This window comes from Leptidea sinapis, chromosome 25, assembly GCF_905404315.1.
Source record: "Leptidea sinapis chromosome 25, ilLepSina1.1, whole genome shotgun sequence".
Classification (NCBI taxonomy): domain Eukaryota; kingdom Metazoa; phylum Arthropoda; class Insecta; order Lepidoptera; family Pieridae; genus Leptidea; species Leptidea sinapis.
This window is the reverse complement of record NC_066289.1, coordinates 4,589,186-4,613,139: the sequence shown is the minus strand read 5'-3', so window position 1 is coordinate 4,613,139 and position 23,954 is coordinate 4,589,186. Positions and strand designations below refer to the sequence as shown.

General features: G+C 35.9%; 2 protein-coding genes and 1 non-coding gene across 5 annotated transcripts in view; 2 read left to right on the top strand and 1 right to left on the bottom strand.

Moving 5' to 3' along the window:
- LOC126972073 (O-acyltransferase like protein-like) overlaps positions 1-23,954 on the top strand; it is a 283,177-nt gene that overhangs the window by 108,638 nt on the left and 150,585 nt on the right. The window lies entirely within an intron of this gene.
- The window catches only part of LOC126972055 (E3 ubiquitin-protein ligase Nedd-4), a 71,359-nt gene that overhangs the window by 21,792 nt on the left and 25,613 nt on the right, over positions 1-23,954 (bottom strand). The window contains exons 6-14 of one of the 3 annotated variants that reach the window (XM_050818632.1): positions 21,100-21,241; positions 19,391-19,462; positions 12,885-13,006; positions 12,431-12,581; positions 9,711-10,310; positions 5,722-5,803; positions 4,370-4,468; positions 1,703-1,837; positions 338-462 (exon numbers count right to left, since the gene is read on the bottom strand). In XM_050818632.1, the coding sequence (XP_050674589.1) occupies positions 338-462; positions 1,703-1,837; positions 4,370-4,468; positions 5,722-5,803; positions 9,711-10,310; positions 12,431-12,581; positions 12,885-13,006; positions 19,391-19,462; positions 21,100-21,241 (1,528 nt within the window). The remainder of the gene's footprint in view (positions 1-337; positions 463-1,702; positions 1,838-4,369; positions 4,469-5,721; positions 5,804-9,710; positions 10,311-12,430; positions 12,582-12,884; positions 13,007-19,390; positions 19,463-21,099; positions 21,242-23,954) is intronic. The other 2 variants (XM_050818633.1, XM_050818631.1) reach the window with 2 other exon arrangements.
- On the top strand, positions 7,400-7,471 carry Trnaa-ggc (transfer RNA alanine (anticodon GGC)). Its single transcript has one exon. It is a non-coding gene; the product is annotated as a tRNA-Ala (tRNA).

Below are 23,954 nucleotides of genomic sequence, written 5' to 3'. Positions count from 1 at the left end.
AATGGTTTCAGGTTGATGTTGGGGCTGCCCCGATTTTGCAGTGCTTCTGCAATGTACGCGGATGCAAGGGTGGGCGGCTTCCATGCCATCCAACGCAAAAGAACCGCGTCATTGCTGAAGAGGTTGCGGGGTAACCCTAACATCATTGTGCAAACCGTTGCTATTCGTTACGATGCGCCAATTATAAAGGCAATTATGCGGCTTATGTGCCTGTTTAGTTATAATTATACTAACATATTTGAGGACATTTTACTAACAATTATTATGGATTTTTTTCTGAAATAAATTTTTATTATTATAACAAGTTTATTTGTAAGGCCGAATATATGTATCTTACCGGTTTGCGTAGCTGACTCTTCAGATACTCATATTTCCTCTTGTAGTCTCTGGAGTATGGCACGGCGGGTCCCGCGATCTGCGGGTTGGACAACCGCGGATCCTCCCACTGAGTCGTACGGGTGTCTGGAACAGTACATCATTCATTAGAAACATCTATTTGCACACCATAGCATTAAAACCGACTAGTTTTCAGGCACGTTAAACTATTACACGCTGATTTGCACCCTCTATTTTAGAAATGAAAGTTTTATACAGAATTAAATCAATAATTCAGATTTTGAAAAACGAATTATTTACACTATATTGCGAATATATCCTTTATATTTCATTCCATATTTTTTGTAAGCAGTTGTATTATTTTTTTCCAAGTATTCTACCTAGACACATTCTATCAACAGATAGAAATAAGTAACAAACAAAGTTAAAAATAAAAGAAATGTTACAACCCTAATAGAATAAGGTATGTCTGGACGGAGGCGGCATTTCTTAAAAAATCAAAGGCTTTGGCCCACTGTTATTATTTACACTGTCTTGGGTGAGCTCCTTTTCTTATCCACCTATGCGATGAAGTATTGTTACTTATAAATTGGTAACAACTTGAATTAATGTGACAGATATGAGTTTTTTAAATACTATATGGATTTGGACATATAACATGACATATTGAAATGCAATCTGAATTCTTAATAGAGGTCGAATATAAAAGCGATCGTTATTCCATAACATCTACCCTGTCAGGTACAATGCTTACACTGTCTACGTCTCAAGTATTAAGTCTATCTAGTATTTTATCTAAAACCCATGCTTTAAATTCTCTATTAAAGATTCTAAAACAGTTAGCTTAATGCCAACATTAGAACACCCAATGTTCTGATAACTATTACATCATCCAAACGAGTGTTGTAATGAAATTCAGTACAATATTACAACACTCGTTTGGATGATGTAATGGTTACTAGGACTGGCTTTTTTAATGTTAGCAGTAAGTTAACTGTTTCAGAATCTTTTAGAGGATTCATGTTATGGGTGTACATAAAGTCTTGTATGTAACTGTTGATAATTAGGTATAAAAACACTCATGTGATACTATTCATCTATCATTCACATTCGTGTTTTAATACCCTTTATTGCACAACAGTTGGATAAAATAACAGTTGAATAATCACATACCTGGGAGTATCAAATAAATTATAAATGTTTATTGTACGATATTACGTTGTTATCCATATTTCTATTTTTTTAAAAACCCGCTGAGTTTCTTGCGCCCGTTCTTCTCAGGTCTGAGGCAGTCTATTCTGAATGGGTGATAGTTTTTGACATTCAATAAGTGATTTTGAATATAAATATTTGAATTTGAACTGACTGTGGTCTATGAAGAAGATCCTTCCGTCGGTGTGCACGCGTTCCTCCCAGCCCTCGGGCAGCGGCCCCAGCTCGTCCGCCTCCGCCTCCGCACTGCTCGCTGCGACCACCGCGCTTGGCAGCCCCGACGCGCAACCTTCAACGTTACATTATTCAATTCTCAAGCGAATTCTCAAGTCAATTTCAATGCAATTATTGGGGTTGAGCAAGTTCTCGACTGGAAAGTAGATCATGTAGGTGGAGCGACAACCTGAGATTTGAACAAGACATATCAAAATTTACGAATCATACGTTACTCGAACAGATGGCTCAGTGGTAAGACCTCTCGGAAGGCACCCGAGAGGTCACGGGTTCGAGTCCCGCGTCATTCATTAATTTTGGTTAAAAATTTAAATTAATACTTTTATTTCCTTTACGTTTAAATAAATCTAGAAGCGACTCATACATATACAGAGAAAAATTACCTCTGCTATCATATATCACAGAGTTTTGTAATTTATCTAATACTGTTTGTCATTCTAAAAAGAACGTAGACAATGATTGAAAAACTCAACTTATTAATTTGGAATATACGGTACAATAGTATTCTTGAAATGGGGTTCAAAGTTTTCGTATCAAATTATGAATAGAACGTGTGAGAATTAGAGAGATAAAGTTGTGGGCAACCCGATGATAAACAGATACGTGAACCAATCGACTAAAGGGCTCGTCGTACCGTAATTTTTTTGTTCAATAAAATCCATATATTAAAGCATTTTAAGTTAAGAGTGTAAAGTGCAAAATTTACAAAGCAGCCACTTTTATACATATCATATTGGCTTGATATGTGCCTTTCTATTAGACGGAATCTTTTAAAGTAATTTTCAGCACTTTATTACCTTTATGGACCAGATTAATTTACTTTGTGACTAAAAAAAAATATTATAGTTTGAACTAAAATTCGCTTTAACAGCAAGACGAACTAAAAGTTGAAAATAATTTTTAAACATAGGAAATTCTAACTATATTTTTATAAAACTCCACTTAGAAATTTTTTAAATATAATAAAACCATAAATAATTTATATGATTTTATTAGGATTTTTCTATAGTGAAAAATATTTATAATAATTATTGTAAATATCTATATTGTCATGATAATTAAATGAAATAATATTAAATTTCTCTATTTATTTAGGTACAATTTGTACGCTTAAAAATAAAAGTCAATTTTGATGCCATAATACAGTTATGTGTACCCTGAAGGGAATGCAATTTAAACTTGTTAATATTCAAGCTCTGTACGGAAATAGTAAGTTCCAAAATCGGCAGTGCCCCAGGGTACTAGACTTTTCAGATACCTACACCAAAACCGAGAGTGCCGTACGGCACACTATTCCCTCACCAAGTTCTTCTGGCCCTTATTGGAGTTTACTACAATAAGGGCCAGAACTTGGTGAGGGAAAGAGTTTACTCTTACAAGAGTTTACTCTTTAAGAATAGATTTTCATATAAGGCTCTCGGTATGAGAAAAATATGAGAGTAATTCTTACTCATCAAATGGGACAGTAACGTTTTTGGTGCGCATCATTTCTCACGCACCTTTCACTTTTCAGTTGGCGTGACAGTCTAGACGCTCGGTCCCTATATTAGTTGTATAGCAGTGATACGGATAGCAAACATCATTTTTCTTTTCTTGTATTTTCAAGTTTTATATTACTATATTTTTGAAATTGATTTATTATTATACTTTCATAAAGTTAAGTGAAAATTCTGTAAATTATGGAAGAAAGTGGTGTAAATACTTGTGCCGGAAAATCTGATAAGCACGTAGGTACTACGTAAGTTACAATTCATACATTAATATGACATGTATTGTATAAATAAACATGTGTGCTTTGTATTTATTAAATATTGAATTATCAATATAGTTGATACCAATTATATAGAGAGTATATATAGCGCATTTCTCGCCAAATAGAGAATTTCTAACCTAACCTATTATTTAATTTTTTTAATATCTATATTTTTCTATAATTAATACGCTTTTATTAGCTTATGCTGTATGTCTGTTTGTAACCGACTCCATTGGAATTGATTTTGTTTAGTACCTGTTCAAAGACAATCGTTCTTGAGGAGTAAACTCCAGTCGTGCGTCGGAGCTGACACACACACTTTTTTTTTCTTATAAGATGGTTTATTTTACATGGTCTTATAGCTTGTTTCAATAGCTTTTAGATCTATCATATCATATAGATAAGCAATCTATTAATACTCGTAAAAATACAGTTTCTCAAAATAACCAGCAACTCAATTTATTTAATTCCACATCAACCGGCTTTCGGCATACTGTCATTGACTCCCTGCGTAAGGGAGCTAATTTGTAGAAATTACTATTATTTTTGTAACACTACTTTAAATAATCTGTATGTCTTTAAATCTTTTGTACATGCCAGTTATTTATATTTTTGCTATGTGTCTTTTCGTTTTAAGTCTCCTTGTTGATATTTTTACATTGGTGCATAAATATTGTCGGTTTGTCGAATAAAGTAAAATAAAAAATAAAGTAATACGCATTGACAGAACGCTGCGCGCGCGCCATAATCACGCCGATCTGAAGCATACCGCGCGCGGTCAGTTTTCTGGAACGGAAAGGTGACAGTAAAGACAGTTTCAATAGATCTACATACCTGTTCTGGGATCCACCCACGTGGTGGTCTTGTTATTGTGGTCGATGAAGAATATCCTCCCATTGGGGGCCCGCTGCATGCTCCAGCCAGTCGGCAGACCTGCAATACCAAGTGATTGACTGGACTTTCAAATCATGCCAAGTGTAATATTAAAAAATATTGCACCAAATCGATCACAGCGTAATGGATCATCTGTGTTTCACGAGAACAATTGGCTTTTTTTAGGGAAAATTCCATGTCAAATAAAATTATTTTATTTTTATATTTATTTTGATTTGTCACTATAAATTGTTCTTTTAAGTTATTGAATCTAACTTAATGTTCGGAAAAAGTAGAACTCGTTCTCTTGAACAAAAACATAAAAGAAATACAACGGCCAATTTTTTCAATCAATAGAGTATTTTACGGCTGTAATTTACAAAATAAAGTAGTTTGTAAGCGTGCATACGCTGGATGGATTGGATGCATATCCAATATATATGAATAAAATAAAAATTAAATGAATGAAATTATTTTTATTAAGTTATAAGACAAAGTTCAATAAATTTAACAATTAACAGTATGCATACTGAAGCGACGCGCCGCTTGCTGTGTCGCACTGAGCGTCGCTGCACTGCGCGTCAAAATATTCTCTCGGAGGCAACTCTGACGCAACGCGCAGTGCAGCGCACCGAAACACTGTAATTTATAATCATTACTGTGTTTCGGTCTGAAGGGCACCGTAGCTAGTGAAATTACTGGGCAAATGAGACTTAACATCTTATGTCTCAAGGTGACGAGCGCAATTGTAGTGCCGCTCAGAATTTTTGGGTTTTTCAAGAATCCGGAGCGGCACTGCATTGTAATGGATGGGCAGGGCATACCAATTACCATCAGCTGGACGTCCTGCTCGTCTTGTCCCTTATTTTCATACTAGCTGACCCGGCAAACGTTGTTTTGCCATATAAAGTATAATTCACGCGATAGTTTTATAAGTAATAAAATATTGGCCTATATATATATTGTACATCATTTTGTTCTATTGTCAATAGTTTTTGCAGCGCACGCAAAAATAGGTTTTCGATTTTACACCTTGTGTTACAAAATAGCAATTTTATTACGGATCCCTAATTTTGAAAAAAAAAACATAGCCTTCCTCGATAAATGGACTACCCAACACTGAAAGAATCATTCAAATCGGACCAGTAGTACCAGAGATTAGCGCGTTCAAACAAACAAACAAACAAACAAAAAAAAACAAACACTGCAGCTTTATAATATTAGTATAGATAAAAAAAAACAAATACAAGGATTTTTTAACTATAACAGGTCCACCTGGTACTAGGATTCCATAAGTAGAACAAGCTACGTACCGTCGCTGTTGGGCAGGTTCTGGCTCTGCGTGCTACTGGCGCTGCTACTTCTCGTGCTTTCCGACGACCCATCCGTTTCATCCTACAACGCACACCACTGAACTTCAACTGAACACATTCATTATATTATCTAGGTTTATACACCTCATCATTGAACTTATTAACAATTATATGCTTTTAACAGTATATGACGACATATTTGCTATGATTCAAGATGATTTTGAGGGTAGATCTATATTTCATGACATGACGTTTGAAATAACGTTGAGTTGTCGACGAAACTCAAAAAATCATTGAATCATAGTAAATCTGGTGTTACTTACTACTAAATAGGGTTTAAAATCCTGACATTTTTCAAATAAATAATATTTATTCAATTGACTAAGTGGGTCAATTGACTAAATCTACTGTCAGTTATTAGCTGTCAATAATCTGAAGCAGTCCCAATATACCCGATAAGTCTTATCGCCTTACGGCTATCCCCAACATTCAGTCTATCTCCGGTTGTGGCCTACTTGAGATAAAAAATCCTAACTATCGTTGACTTTTCTGTCCAAGTACACTTATCGACGGTAACTCACCGTATCCGTACACGCTGTCTGTCAATGGGACGACGTATAGCTTACCAGCGATAGAATTTTGTATGGAATATGCAATTCACAAGTCCCAATATTATCCGTATCTGTAGCTGTCAGTAATATTGGCTGTCGTATATTGGGACAGCTTCAGATTATTGACACCCAATTACTGACAGAAGAAGGTAGTAATTTATCTCTATCTCTAGATAGTATATTGGGAACGGCCGTTAGTGCAACGGAGATTGTCATACTAATTGAAACTATTGAAAATAAAAACTCGCATCCAATCAAATTAAAGTAATTCACTTATATCAAGTTACTAAGAACCAATACCATTAGTCATGTTTAATGCATGGGTGGAGACAAACAGACAGACCACCAGAGTAATCTCACTCAATTAATGACCTCGTCGTTAACCGACCTCGCGTGAAATGCTAAAATTAAGCAAATTATTACATATCGAAACTATTAAACCAATTTAAGTTTGCTATTTCATCTGCGAATCCTTCTATGACATCAGGAGCTCAATTTAATAAAAATCTAATATAGAAATACATAAACAACAGGTTAGTATCTATTCAGTACTACATGCAAATCAACTACTTAAGTAAGTATATCTTTCATGCATAACTGCCAAATACTAGAGCTAAAGCTTAGCAAAAGCATTTACTTAATAAAAAGCGAGTTACATAAATCCTATTCTAAAGGTAACAAAAAATACCAAATTTTAAAGGTATAAATTACCTTATAAACAAATACACTTCATAAACAATTTGTCATTTTTTTAAAGTGATAACCCTCACTTCTGGGGTTAATTACACAGATTAAATTTGAAAACAAAATTTATGAACGATGCCTGAACCGGGATCTCTCGCGTTCCGTGCGAGCGCTATTCCACTGAGCCAATCGTTCGAGTCACGTATCGTATGTCTTGTTCAACTCTCAGGTTGTGGCTTCATCTACAGGATCTAGTTTACATTTGATAACCTGCTCAACCCCAATATTGGCATAATAAGAAATTGACGTCGTTTAAGATGTCGCTCTTTCGAATGTAAACAATTTGAGACAAGATACGTCAAAAAATCAACGATACGTCACTCGAACGGTTAGCTCAGTGGAAGAGCGCTCGCACGGCACGAGAGAGGTCGCGGGTTCGAGTCCCGCATCGTTCATATATTTTGTTTTCAAATATAATTTGTCTACACTTCAAATACTTATATTTCTATAAGATTTAATTGATAAAGAACGCCGAGGTTATAATATTTATTATAATTAGATTTTAATTATAATATTGTACGTCAGAAATAAATAGCTTAAGTAAATATAGATAAATTCCAATATACAGAGTGTCCCAAAGTTATGGGACATGAAGGGAAAGTACCTTAAATATCGTAGATAGGGTATTTTACTGAAAGAAGACTTTATGTTATTTTTAAAAGTTAGTAATTCTGCATTCAAAGATTTTCTAAAAATTACTTGCCTCGTCTGGGAATCGAATCAACTTAAATGTAAAAAAATACACCCCTACTTTTATGATATGTAGATATGAGAAAGTAGTCAATTAAGTGGGTATTTTTTTGGAAATTAATTAATTAAATTCTCAAAATGCGATCGCTCCTGTCTTACGCAAATCGCAAATCTTTTAAAGAGTCCGCTGCCTTTTGATTTTCTTATCATTTTATGGTGAATACTCGATATGATATGGCACAATTCTGTTTGTAACTCGCCCACGTTCTCGTATCGCTTTTAAACTAAAAAAAACTATGCTATAAAATATTTTAATTATGAAGTGGGTACTTATTTACGAATATCAATGGTATCTATGGAATGATAATATCTCTACTTTTCGAACGTCGTCGTCGGCAATAAATAACTTTAATGAAATTTGACTCAAACATTTAACGTTGCTCCTTTCTTTTAAAATACTATGTTAATTAAGAATAGTTATTAGTTTTTGGCGATTCTTTCGATTGGCATCATAAAAGTAGGGGTTTTTTTTTACATTTAAGTCGGTTCGAGTCCCAGACAAGTCGAGGCAAGTAATTTTTAGAAAATCTTTGAATGCAGAATTACTAACTTTTAAAAATAACATAAAGTCGTCTTTCAGTAAAATACCCTATCTACGATATCTATGGTACTTTCCCTTCATGTCCCATAACTTTGGGACGCCCTGTATACAATATTTGATAAAAACTTTTATGCTTCTTATTAATCAAGTTGTTTATTTCACATAACTAAAATGTATTTATGTAAAAGGTCGAATTATATTAAACGTAGGTAAATTTTGCAATAATCTTGCAGTTCTATTTTGTGAATCAAGGCCATACAAATACAAATATTTTTATTCAAAATAGGATTCAAAATCACTTATTGAACGTCAAAAACTACCGCCCATTCAAAATAGACTGCCTCAGACCTGAGAAGAACGTAACATAACAAATGAAAAGAAAATCATAAAAGTTTTCATTTAATGACAAGGCATACAACATCGACGTATTTGTTTTTAAGTAGATAAAATTAGCAAAACGAAGTTTTCGCACAAATATAATATAGAGACACTGTATATGTACTCTGGATAGTTATATTACATTCAAATACGTTGAAGTCGGCCACAGATAGTTTCTAAGGTTTCCATTTAATGCCAGTGATTTAATAGTCTGGAGTCGGTACAGCTTGGTTTCCGTACTTATTTTACTAGAAACATAAGACTCTTTTTCAAATCTTTGCATATTTGAGCGATGAAAACTAGAAGGTTTCAGTTTCGGTCCACCAAACAAATGGATATTAAAAAAAATATTAATTCTGTTAACCGAACTATCTACCAAACCACTGGCATACGACGCCTACTGATTAATACACATTTTAATCCTGTGCTTATTCCAAACCAATGTAGTGCCGTATGGAATGATTCTGTTGCTACTGTAGTTTACCACAACCAATGATTCGGTGAACAATTTGAAGGATATAGACGTCGACAACAAATGACAGGACAGTACAAATGACACACGTATAGCTTTAGATATTATTCGGCGCTTTTGATTCGGCGGTGTGTTAGTTAGCTTGCCGTGAGTGAAAAAGAAGTTAGAACTTATGACAACAAATCCAATGCCAATAATCTGTGATGTCAAACCGAGATTTCCCTAGCCAATTTCCAGATTTGTTTTGTTACATAACTCAATTTTTAAAACCTTGATAAATTTCAATTGTATAGACTGATCAAAATTAATTAAATTTTCATCGAATCTTAAAATTTTGAAGTGACTCACATTGTTGAAAGAATATCGTATTGAATGTTTACTTTGTTTTCACCGATTATAACAACTCAAGTGCAATTAGCGTCATAAACCCAGACATGTACACATACACTCCTCTTTACACAATACGTCACGCCCTCAAGCCTCGCTCTCTTACCTCTGAGCTCATGGAACTGGCTGTCGTGCGTCTCCTCCTTGCCTCAGCCGAGGGTCGCCTCTCAGGTGTAACACCTCCGGTCGGCGTGCTAAAGTGATTCTCATCAAACGTCAGAGACTCAGCCGACTCGTCACCGGTTTCATCATTCCTTAGTTCCCTTCTAATATTAACATCATCACCAATTGCATCAGTTTGATCGTTGTCAGGACTTGTAACAATTATTTCATCCACCGTCGGTCTTAACTCAAATTCAATAGTATCAGTCTCTGAATTGTCTTGACTACTGTTAGGAGATAGATTATTATCACAAGATGATTGAGCAACTTCCACAACTTCCAGTTCATTATTCTCTTCCTCTCTTTGTGCACTATTTTCATTTGCACAAACTACGTCGTTGTCTTCATTCTGATTATTTCTTACATTAGTATCACAGTCGTTACTAGAATTAGGCACTGTATTCGTATTTTCAGTTTCTTCGGAAATGATAGCGGGATCAGAGCTTGGTGTGTCTACAGATTGGGCTTCAGGTGTGACCTCTGTAGTTTCATTTCTCGTTTCTATAGCGTCAGTAGAAGTTTCAGCAGGCCTATCGCTTTCGTCCTGTTAGAGATTTAGAATTTACACTAATACTACCAAACTTTATAAGACCAAGCTAATCAATAATCATTTTTGTCTATAACATGATCACTAATTAATTTAATTCTTTATTTGATATAAATGCAAACAATGGTCTCTTATTTCAACTAGACTTAAGGACATCACAGTAACCATTAACCCATTTATATTATGTAAATATTTGCATGAGTTATTAATATGATAATGATCTGTGTGATTTTAACCATATTCCCAATTAATTAATAAACGTGTAAAAAAATTGTGCACTTCTGGGTGAATGAATATCTGCAATGAATTTTGAATCAGGAATTTACCATTGCAGCATATCACACAGAAGATTTCAAAGTAGACAGTTAAAATATACTTGCAATAATAAAAGATGCAGTGCTGCAAAAAACAGCAAATATTTTGCAACAAGAAAAAGCCGAAGCATTTGAAACCGAACAGGCGGTCTAGGAATGCACAATTTTACAGATAACACTACAAATAAGTAGCCCAATAACCGATTCTGAAACACCGCTAGATGAAGCCATGCATTGTTAAAAAATACGTTTAAAGTTTTACACAAATTTTAATATATTTTAGGGTGTATAAAAAGTAATAATCTGATTATACTTGATTAATTTTCGAACTCTGTGGATAATATTGTTGAACTTGCATTGATTCAATACTAATAATATGTTGCAAAACTCAATAAAAGTCTATTCTGTTGTCACAAGTAAAATAAAAATCCAGTTGTTCACGACATTATAACAATTGGCGAGTGACATAGATTTTGTCATTTATACCCTTTACAATAACATACATAATCATAATAATAGATAAAAACATAAAAAAGTGCATAATAAGTGTTAACAGTCACATGCCCAGAAGTATGTTAAACTATAGTTTCAAATGGAATATGCATGCTCCCAAAACCGGTAAAACCTAATAATGAAAAAAAGTAACAATTGCATGAAAAAGAAGATAGAGCAATAGCATTTACAAATAAATGTATTAATCCTAATCCTATTGGTGGATTTTGCTAAGCAAAATTTAGCTTGCAAGCGTTCCGCATTAAATATGTCTTGCGTAATACTGATAATAATTGCACAGATCACTGACTTGTATAAAGACCACTGGACAGACGTCCAGAGAACTAATTTTGACGTATAATACAAATGGCTGCCAAGGAACGTACAATAACCCTGAAGTATTTTTACATTTCGTTTTTAGTGTTATTTATACTTCAAGCATCAACGTAATAAAGTACCCAATTTTTTTCTGCAGTTAGTTTCCCACCATCTATGTTGGCCACTAGGTTATCATCATTATTTTTAGCAATACAGACTCTCGCTACATGGCCAACAGCGCCAAAATGGCGAATATTATAAACAGGCACAAAAGCACTTTGACACCTGCCAGTCCAGTGGTTTATAGTAGAGGTCAGTGGCACAGATATATGGGAAGTTGAAGTATACAAGAAAGCTGAGGCTATCAACCGAGTAAATGTTGGTGATACGGACATGTCCGAGTTTGAAGTGAAACAAGTTGAAGAGGTGAACTTGCAGGATATGGGAAATAAAAATAACGCAGGTTTTGGATAATCTTATTCCCGTCCAATACAAAAGCAAGCACGGTTCGGGATAATGGAAAAGAGTTAATTATACTCATTTTTAATTATCATTGTAATACCATTAGGGCAGCCTAGTAAAATTTGTGAGTGCTTGATACTGTATAGGTTTTGAAATTGTATGCAATTAGGAAGCTTCTGTACAGCCGCATTCCAAGCTCACGCGATCCCGCCAAAGGCCGAAAAATCTCAAGCACAATGCATTAGTAAAACATTATCATAAGCGAGATTTCTTTCACGCACATGATTATCGGAGACTAATGTCATAAATATCAAGAGACGAGCTCCCTTATTATTGTTAATTAAAAATTAATAATCTCAGTTAAAGACACGGAGTTGAAACTCAATATCTGCAACTCCTTTTTGAGCGTTGAAATTCAAGAATAAGAGTTTTATCATACACATTTGTGTATGTTTGAGTATGCATATTATATTTATATATTGCCTCCAGACAGTTTGACGAGGTTTGATCGTGTCAACGAATGCTAAGTACCTGATGGTTTTCGTGGTTATTTTCCTGGCTACTGTCGTGGCTGTTATTGTTGTGAGCATGCTCGTCATCAGCAGAAATATGGAAACGTCTTTGAAACTCAGCCACGAAGTTCTCCATTCGTTCCACTTCCGACTCTCTGCTCATATTGCGACTAAAGAATGAAAAAAGAATATTATTGAATAAAAATGTTTGATTTAAAAATTCAAACGTATTCCACAAACAGATTCCACTCATCGAACAATAAGAAGGTGGCGGTCTGTTGAAACTCTTTGCGCATGAAGGGATAAAAAAAAACAAAGGAGTGTTGTTATGAAATTCAGTACAACATTACAACACTCGTTTGGATGATGTAATGTTAACAAGTTCATTGGGTGCTTTAATGTTGGCAATAAGCTAACTGTTTCAGAATCTTTAATAGAGGGTTTAAAGCATGAGTGTAGATAAATATAATTACGTCAGGGTGAGTGAGGGCCGCTCCCACTGCGTGGAGCGCGCCACATGGTTCACGTAGTAGGTGCGTCCGTTGGCGTCCTGCCGCTCCTCCCAACCCGACGGCAGCGGGTCTCCGCCAATCACCTGCAACAACCAAATATTAAGTAACTAGTGACCCGTCCTCAGACGTGGTCGCTAACTATGGGCCTTATGAGAAAGCTCATGGTCGCTCAGAGGGCAATGGAGAGGGCTATGCTCGGAGTTTCCTGCGAGATAGAATCAAAAATGAGGAGATCCGTAGGGGAACCAAAGTTACCGACATAGTCCAAATCATTGCGAAACTGAAGTGGCAGTGGGCAGGGCACATAGTTCGATGGACAGATGGCCGTTGGGGCAGTAAAGTTCTCGAATGGCGAAACAACCACTATTTTCAATCAAACAGAGTATTTTACAATGGCTGTAACTAAAGATTAAGTTTAACTCCTGAGCGAAGCGAGAGAAATATGTGGACTCCTGAGTGAAGCGAGGGTACTCCAATTTTCATACTTTCTGTGAGGCAATAATTATTAGTACTCTTTTTTTTTTATTTAGTCCACAAAACTGACTACAATTGTAAAGTAGTAAAATATACAAAAATACTATTTATCCATTGAGTCTACTGGATGTGGACGTGGCATGCGTGATTAAGTGAAACAATAACTACAGCGCAACAAAACACGCTTAACAAACAAGCATGATAAAAACAGGACTTATTCTAACAGACAATAAAAAAAAAGATTAACAGATTACTTACTTGCTAACTTATCTATGTACTTAATTTATTTTTTATTTTGGGTATATTGTCACAGAAGATATCTATATCATCTCTGTAATAATTTGCAAAAAATTGCATTCTATAAAGCGGACCAAGTTTGGTTCTGCTTTGTGGCAAACAGAAAGTCTTGCGATTATGTAAGCGGCTACAATCACGAGGCACAACGAACTTCAAGCGTTCAAGTAATTCAGGCGCGTCAATGTGTCCCTTCATTAGCTTTGCCAAGAAAATAACATCTGCAATCTTTCTGCGGTATTTAAGTGATTTCATTCTATAGTAAGAGAGACGAGAGTCGTACGAAAACAATTTATTACATTTGAAGTCTTTGTAAGATAGATGGTATAGAAACCGTTTTTGAATTCGTTCTATTCTATCGGAATGATCTTGATATCCTGGACTCCATACCGTGCTGCAATATTCAAGGATACTGCGGACAACACTGTTGTAAACGAGTATTGATAAACTGGGATCCTTAAATATTTTCATTTGTCTGTAGACTAGCCCAGATATTTTTGACGCTTTAGATGTTATTTGTTCTATGTGTGGGCGAAAACTTAAAGCCGAGTCTATTATAACACCAAGGTCTCTGATACTATAAACTTCCTTAAGACTAACATTGTTTATTTTATATACGCAGTCTAACGGATTTTTCTTTCTGGTAAATTTAATGTGGAAACATTTTTCAATATTTAAGGACATTCCATTTGTGGTGCACCAAGAGTGAACAGCATCAATATCATTTTGTAGTGTTGTCACGTCAGCTTGGCTGTTAATAGTTTTGTAAATTTTCATATCGTCTGCAAACAATTTGAATTTAGAATTTAACTTGAGTGCCAAATCATTTATGAAAATTAAAAAGAATGTGGGACCTAAATGTGATCCTTGAGGTACACCCGATGATATTTTTATCTCATAGGACTTGAAACCATTAACAGCAACTAGTTGTGACTGATTTCTTAAGTTTACACCAACGCAACAATGAGCCATGAATTCCCAAAAACTCAATTTTTGACAATAAAATATTATGGTTCACCATATCGAAAGCTTTTTGAAAATCAGTGTAAATTGCATGTACCTCACCAGTAGCATCTACAACCTCTGCGATGTCTGAAATATAAGTAACTAAGTTCGAGGTAGTGGATTTCCGAGGGCGAAACCCGTGTTGATTAGGATCGAGATATGGAGCTATATGAGAATATAATACTTTTTGAATTAGACTTTCTAAGACCTTTCCACATATAATACAATATAATATAAATAAAGATAAAACAGATATAGGCCGGTAGTTTTTTATATCTTTTGAGTTGCCGGACTTATGGACTGGTGTGACATATGCAATTTTCCATTTGGTAGGAAATATGCCCGTTTGCAAAGAACAATTATATATGAGAGTTAGTGGTTTAACTAATTAGTGTGCGCATTTTTTTAGAAATATTGGAGCAATAAGATCTGGACCGGGTCCCTTAAGTGAATCCAAGTTTAAAAGGTGTTTTAAACCTTCCTCTTCAGTTAGTTGACAACTACCGAGTGGAGCATTGGGAATAATATTGCTTAGGTGTGGTGCATTTCCTACGTGACAGTTACTGGTGTTAGTATAGACCGATGAAAAATGTTTTGCAAAGGCTCATTTCGTTCGGAATACAATTGTGTTTAAAAAACAGTTTTTAAACTGTTTAAAAAACTTCCAAAAGTAGGTAGGATCATCATGGATAGATTCGACAACGCATTTTGTAAAATTGTCATAACAACCTTTTATCATGATGGCACAACGTTCGCGTAGTAATTCGTATGATAATTTGTCCATTGAGTTGTTATATTTTTTACTTTTATGGTGGATTTTTCCTTTTTCTTTAAGTGCTCGTAACAGTGGACCTGAGAACCATATAGGATAGTGACTATCTCGCGGTTCCCGCATGGGTGTATGTCTATAAATAATGGGCATTAGTGGCACTTTAATATTAATAGTAATGATGGGCACATTCGATTCCTTCTGAAACTTTCCTTAGGAAAAAACATTCTGCAGAATGTTTGATTTGCATTTTATATTTGATGCTTATTGAGATCTGAGCATTAAAAAAATGTTCCATAGGATGATTGGCTTTCAAGGACAAGGATACTTATAGAAATTTTTTTTAATGAAAATATGGGACGAGACATGCAGGACCTTCAGCTAATGGTAATTGATACACCCATTACAATGCAGTGCCGCTTAGAATTCTTGACAAAACGAAAAATTCCGAGCGACACTACAATTGCGTTCGTCACCTTGAGACATAAGATGTTAAGTCTCATTTGTCCAGTAATTTCACTAGCTACGGCGCCCTTCAGACCGAAACAGTAATGTTTACACATTACAAATAGGCGCCGTTGTGGTACCCATAATCTAGCCGGCATCCTGTGTAAAGGGGCCTCCCACTGGTTGCCCCCAATTGTGATTAACATTGTGATTATAACACAGCTAGTATGCCTATGCACATTTATTATAGTGGTTATATTTGGTGTTCAGCATTGATCAATATCGCCACGAGCAGGTTACCTAAATTACCATTTTATTTGGTGATAGTATATATTTAGATGATAATCCATAAAGCGTCAAACTGACGTAAACAGGTGCGGGTTAATAATTGCTCACTGCCCACTTAACGATCACAACATATAACCGCTACTGGTTACTGTGAATCATTTATACAAGTAAGATATTATGTTGTGGTCCTAATGTACTATCTAAAAGTGTTTGATCGTTATTAGGCGTTATAGGGTCACTGTTGTGATTTACCCCCTTATTCATAATGGTCCGCTAACTTAAAACAGCCGCTAAGGAGTGTTTTTTCTCATTCTGACTTAGGTCAATAGAAGAAGACTAGAGTGAGAATTAGCAATACTTTAAGTTAGCAGACTATTATGAATAAGGGGGTAAGTACCTATTTAAGTGTATTTATAGCAAAAATGCCTGAACCTAATATTATTTAAGTGCTCAATTTTGCTTTGAGTTGCTCGCACGTTACAAATATAAAAATAATAAGAATTGGAAGCTTAAGGGTATGTTCCGATATGCACTGCGAGCACTGCACAGTGCTATGACTGTAGAAAAATTCGTTCCGTTATGGACTGCCAGTATACTGCCGCAGTACCCTAGGGAAATATATGACGTCATAAGTCGCCGCCATATTCTACTGTGAGCACTGGCGTTTTCGAGGTAATGTACTCGCAGTACTTTGATCAGGTGATCAGTCAAAACCACTCGAGTGCCTAACGTTTTATAAACAATACCTACAGTTTTATCCCAAATATTTTTAATTTGACAGTACCCCAACAACAGTTTTTTTTAATGAACTAGAAAACTTTAATACACTAAGACAAAAATAAGACAAAAAGTTCCGTTTGAAATAGTTACCAGTATAACTGGCTATAAAAGAACGGCTTCACAGTATACTAAATTGACGTCACACTGTACAGTGGTCGCAGTGCATATCGGAACATACCCTAAGAAACTCATTACCGCGAAGCATATCGTCCGATAATAAATTTTTTAAATTAACCTCATGGAAAAGAGCTTTATTTCCTTACATCTATACATTTACGTATTTACTTATAAATTGTATATTTATTAGTATGTATTAATATTTCAGTATTTTAAATAAAAGTATTTTGTTAGTATTGTTATTTATTATTTGCGATATAAGGTCCTTAGCGGTAAAAGCTCCTCCATTAATTTCCACTCGTTCCTGTCTCTTGTAATTCTTATCCATATATTTCTGTCCAGCCCATTTCCATTTTAAACGAAGAACAGATAAGGCTATCTATATCTTCGGTATAAAGAACTTTTACGGCCGTTCCCAATATTCAGTATATCTCTTACTTGAGATAAAAATCGTAACTATCGTTGACTTTTCTGTCCCAATCAACTTTTTGACGGTAGAGTTACCGAAGGTTACGCTGTCTGTCAATGGGACGACGTATAGCTTACCAGCGATATAAAGTTTGTATGGAAATTGCAATTCACGCGTCCCAATATAAGGCGATAAGAATGACTTATTGGGTATATTGGGGCAGCTTCAGACTATTGACAGCTAATTACTGACAGTAGAAGGTAGTTATTTTAACTCTATCTGTAGATAGTATATTGGGAACGGCCGTTAAAGAACTTTATTTCTCATTAAGACAGTCGTCACTTATATGAGAGATAAAATAAGTGAATGAGAGGCGAATTAGCTCATTGCTGCTTTCCGGTTTTAAGGCGGTGGTCCAAGTTACAAGATATGGATTATTGTTATTATATTAATATGATGTCTTATATATCTTATGCTTTGGTTTTCTTTCTTATTGTGATATTACTAATTTTGTCTCTTAATCTTAGCCCTATGGAGACATTTATAATACAATAATTCTACCATCACCCGCCTTTATGTCTTAAATAATGAAAAGCATTATCTGTGCCAAAATTTATAGACGTTGCAAGATTCGAACCAGCATCCCGAAATAATACCTTTGGCGATACAAAATTGAAATCACTTAGAATTAAAAACCGTTTAGATATGAAGAGTGATACCTTACGTTAATTACCTGATTTTTCGGTCTGAAGAGCGCCGTAGCTAGTGAATTTACTGGGCAAATGAGGCTTAATATCTTATGTCTCAAGGTGACGAGCGCAATTGTAGGGCCGCTCAGAAATTTTGGGTTTTTTAAAAATCCTGAGAGGCACTGCATTGTAATGGGCATGGCATATCAATTACCATCAGATGAACGTCCTGTTCGTCTTGTCCCTTATTTTCATTAAAAAAATGCAATCATTGGAGTTGAGCAGGCTTTCAACTAACAATATCTTGTAGATGGAGCATCGACTGAAGAGTCTAACAAACGTGCAAAGGTTTATGTACGATGCGTCATAGCGATACACACGTTGGGTAAAAAAGGTGGCTGGTCTGGTGGCGCGGGTTCGAATACCGCATCATCCATTAATTTTGGCACAAATTTAAATATCGATATATAGGTAGAAGCAGAGGAAGTCGGAGGAAGGATTTGGTCAAATCTCGGAAGATGTTAAAATAACAACACGATTTTATCATTTCTATAAACAAATCTAGTGATTTGATCAAATGCCAGAGTTGGTTCCGTGAAATAACAAAAAGTATTTTTTTTTTGGGGTTTATAAGGTTTATTTGGTAAGACTTAGACATAATTTGGTAAGAATCTAGTATCGTGTCGCAGTTGGAGGGGGTGAGAGGGGAAGGTGGAGGGAAAGGAAATGTCCTCTGTCCCCTGGCTTACTCCCCCACTCCCATGAAAAGGTAACGCACCAGTCTCTTGAAAATCAAATTAATGTAACCTAACCTCAAAACAGATAAAAGTTTCTCCATATTATTAAAAAAAACCATGAAACCATTCCACCTAACCTGTCCGTGTCGGAGTATGACTCAAGTCTGATGCTCGCTTCTTCTTCTAGTCGCGTCACTCATTGTCATTTCACGGAACCAACCCTGGCATTTGATCAATTCATTAGATTTGTTTAGAGAAATGATAAAATCGTGTTGTTCTTTAAACATACTCCGTGATTTGATCAAATCACTCAGAGAATCGACCAAATCTCTGTGATTATCATTTCCCTGCGACAAATATATATCGGACAGTCGCTAGTTACAATTTTGGAGCGCGCAGAAATATTTGCGGCGAATCGGAAGATCAGCAAGATTGTATGTAATATAAAATGAACGTACAATAGAAGCGTGCGTCGCGTCGACCAATTCCCAGTCATCGGAGTCCGGTGACGGTACAGTGCCGACCGCCACCTAATGCCAACCAATTATCTACTTTACTACCATGTCAATAATGTTTATTATTGTTAACGCAAATATTTTTTATATTCTAGAAAGTTTTGCTTATTGGGTACTGGCGTGTTGGTTCCTACTCTTTCTTAAATGTTGTTAAGTTAGTTGTTGAATGCACCGTAGTCCAATGCCAATGAAATAAATGCGGTAGTAATGAGCGCACGATGTAGTGTAAAGTAGTTTGAGTTACAGATTCGATTAAACATACAATTTGGACTTGACAAGACGCTAACGTTCCTCGCGTCTTCGGGTCGACTCGTGCGTCGGTTTTCTTCGGCCTGAGCTACAATTGGTGGATTCGCAGGGGGTAAGTAGTAAGTAATGAGGGAGGGATAGGGAAGGTATCTTGGACTACGGAAGATTCTCGAATGTTTTGTTCGCATTTATTTAACTAGATGGCGCTACCAAATTGAGTGACAGTTCTTGATAAGACAATTTGGGATTAGTCCTGTGGAGAAGATGGATGGTGGAAAGGAATGTCGGGAAAGGTGTGTCGGGGATATATTTAAGTAAACTACTACGAACCAGACACTTGGCATATTGATTGTGATTTCTCTCAGAATAGTTACCCTAAATACCACTGTTCTATCTGTCTATAGCGTTGTCGAGGATCTCCATACATCCAGATGGTGAGGATGATATTTTAGTTGGTGGCTAGATAAATAGTATACTATCCCACGTTCTGGCAAAAATATATATTATATCTTTTGCCCACCCATGCTACAACCAATTCCTTCCATGAAGCTAACAATGTTCTTGTGGAAAGAACATTACATAAATTCCGATGGAAATCCATGTCCTGACTTCTTTAAGTGTTAGCACAATGCGATCGGTAAGTAATAGGAAACTATACACGAAGGACAAACAACTTCAATATTTTTACCTCAAATCATCTGAGGCCCGTGGCATTAAATTCTTTTGATGGGGCCCTATCAGCAAAAATCATCACGTTGTACACTCAGTTTAATTTTAATAAACTTCGAGATTTTCATCGTACCCAATTACACGTTGTATATGCCCCACTGATGGCTCTCTTTGGCTCTTTGGATTGGACTCACTTTGGATTTTAAGCAGAAATCATAAAAATATACTTTTCAAATAAAATAAAATACTCAGGTACAATGTAAAAAAATATTTTTGAGATCGCAGCCTCTTGGGTCGGGGCCCTCTTGGGTCACGCCACTGGGTGTCTAAAGCGCAACTACGACTAGATAGATCTAAATTATAATAATAATAATAATATTGACACACTTTTTACACAAATTATCTTGCCCCAAGTTAAGCTTATACATATAGCCTGTGTTATGGGTTACAAGACAATGATATATTTAATACAATATACTTACTTAAACATACATAAATTCATATAAACATACATAAATACATTTAAACATCCATGACTCGGAAACAAACAACCATATTCATATAAATGCTTGCACCTACCGGGATTCGAACCCGGGACCTCTAGCTTAGTAGGTAGGATCGCTAACCACTCGGCTATACAGGTATAGTTGAAAGTCTGTAGTTAAAAGAAAACCAATGCACACCCGTGTATTAGAGTATATGCTAGTGTTACAGTTATCGTGGGGACGCCTCACCGGTTGCACGTGGCCCACTTGTGGTTCTGGCTCCACCACCTCCCAGTCGTGCCCCAGCGCGCCGGTCTCGGTCCCCTCCTCGGCGACCCGCCCCACCAGGGCGTGGTATATCTCGATGTACCCGCGCACCCGTGACCGCGCGCTAAGGAATAATAAATTAAAATATTTTTAATCAAAAATAGGATATATTGAAGGTCAAAAACTACCAAACATTCGAAAAGGTATGCCTCAGACCTGAGAAGAACGGGCGCAAGAAACTCAGCGGGCATCTTTTATTTTTATAACCTGAGGTGGCTCTATTTCCAATCTGTGGTGATACCACAGAAAGTCATGTTTGTGATAGTAATCTTTACTACACAAACGTTATTTAACAATTCATTTGACAATTTGTTATGTTTCTAAAGTGATAACCCTCAATTCTAGGATTAATACACAAATAAAATTTTAAAAACAACAGGTTATCAACTGTAAAGTACAACCTGTAGATGAAGCCACAACCTGAGAGTTGAACAAAGCATACAAGGTTTTATAGCGATACGACACTCGAACGGTTAGCTCAGTTGGTTAGAGCACCGACACGGAACGTCGGAGGTCGTGGGTTCGAGTCCCGCATCGTTCAAAAAAATTTTTTGTTGTTTTTCAAATTCTATTGAATTTCGCAATACATTTCTTTTTGAACAGTTTCTGGGATCTTGATGTAAAAGTACCATATACAACGCGCCACAAAAGACTTACTAACTCGACTTAGCCGAGTAATACGCATAATAAGTAATTTATGTTTGTTCCTGGTGTTAATAGTATGATTATGACTGTTTATAACAAATTCACTCATATACATAACTAGCTGAACCGACAGACGTTGTTCTGTAGATAATAAAAAAATACTGTTTTATAGGAATTTGCCAATAATTTTTCAAAACATCAAGAATTATTTCGTAAAAAATGCTCCCTGTTGTTATAATGAAATTGTTTCACAGTGGAACTATCAAACCGTGCGTCACAAAATTCTATCATAGAAAATATGTCCATACAAAACAAATATTGAAAATAAAAGGATTATGGGTCCCAAATCGAAATAAAAACTATCCTATCACTCAAGTTGGACTAAACCGCACTCCATGAAGTAATCCCCATTAAAATCCGTTCATTAGTTTAGGAGTCCATCACGGACAAACAACGTGACACGTAAACTATGTATATTATAAGATATAATAACAGAGAAAAGTTAAACCTACACTTTAATATATTTATATGAGTTGCAATGATCACTGTATTTTTATTTGGTGTCAACCTAGTATTGAACATGTTATCAAAGGTATCCGTCAAGGGTACTGACATAGTAATTTAAATTCAAAGCCAATCTTTATTTAAATAAGCTCATTAAAAACACATTCAAATCGTTAATTACATTTTATCATTATCACCAATACGTATAGCTGTTTCATGTTGAGAAGAATCGAAAAGAAATTCAACAATTTTTTTAATTTTGAAAGAGCAATAAATGCTCTCACAAAAATATACACAGATCACAATAACTATACACATTACACAATAACTATAAACATTATCAAATATCATATAAAGTATACTGCGCAAGTAAGTATCTATCTGTATGTAACAGTATCATTAATGGCCGTTCACAATATTCAGTCTATCTCCGGTTGTGGCCAAATTGAGATAAAAATCATAGCTATCGTTGATTTTCTATCCCAATAAACTTATCGACGGTAACTCACTTAATTTGTACTGTTTGTCAATGGGAGGACGTATAGCTTACCAGCGATAGAAGTTTGTATGGGAATTGCAATTCACGCGTCCCAATATAAGGCGATAAGAATGACTTTTCGGTTATATTGAGACAGCTTAAGATTATTGACAGCTTATTACTGACAGTAGAAGGTAGTAATTTATCTCTATCTGTAGATAGTATATTGGGAAAGGCCGTAAAGCAATATCATTCAAGTACGCAATGAGGAGGATTGGCACACATCCAGAAGGTCAGGCTTAAGGTCGAAGCCCATTTAAACGACAATGTGTTACAACGGCAACACAGCTCCTTCAAATCACCTGTACAGCTAGCAGACAACTCACTGTCCCGAGCCTTCCGCTACCATAAACTTAGTATACTACCGTAATAGACGAATCCTGTGTGCATGTTAGATACTATCCTTACATAAAAAACCTAGGTGTGAGAAAGATATGGAATCGATGAAGACCAAGAAACCATTTTGAAACAATTTAGTGTCCATTAGTCTCCTGTCAAATTTGAGCGCATTCTAATTTTAGTGTTTTTATCGTAATTCTTCTGAGTTTTAACGGATATCAATTAAAAAATTCCCGCATTCATATACAAAAGGCGTAGTCCCTGACTCATGGAAGTCAGCCTTTGTCCATCCGATCCAAAAAAAAGGAGACAGTTTGGATCCGGCAAACTACAGGCCTATTACCTCCCTGCTCTCCAAATTCATGGAGAGCATAATTAACCGATAGCTCTTGGTATACCTAGAGGGTCACCAGATCAACGACCGACAGTACGGATTTTGACATGGTCGGTCAGCAGGTGATCTTTTGGTATACCTAACACATAGATGGGCGGCGGCTATCGAAAGCAAGGTGGAAGGCCTGGCAGTTAGCCTAGATATAGCGAAGGCCTTTGATCGTGTATGGCACAAGGCGCTTCTCGCAAAACTTCCATCATTTGGGCTTCCCGAGAGCTTATGCAAGTGGACCTCCAGCTTCCGCACTGGGCGCAACATACAGGTCGTTACAGACGGTTATTGCTCGAATCCCATGCCCGTGAACGCTGGAGTGCCCCAAGGCTGTGTGCTATTCCCATTTGTCGTATCACCGCTCTT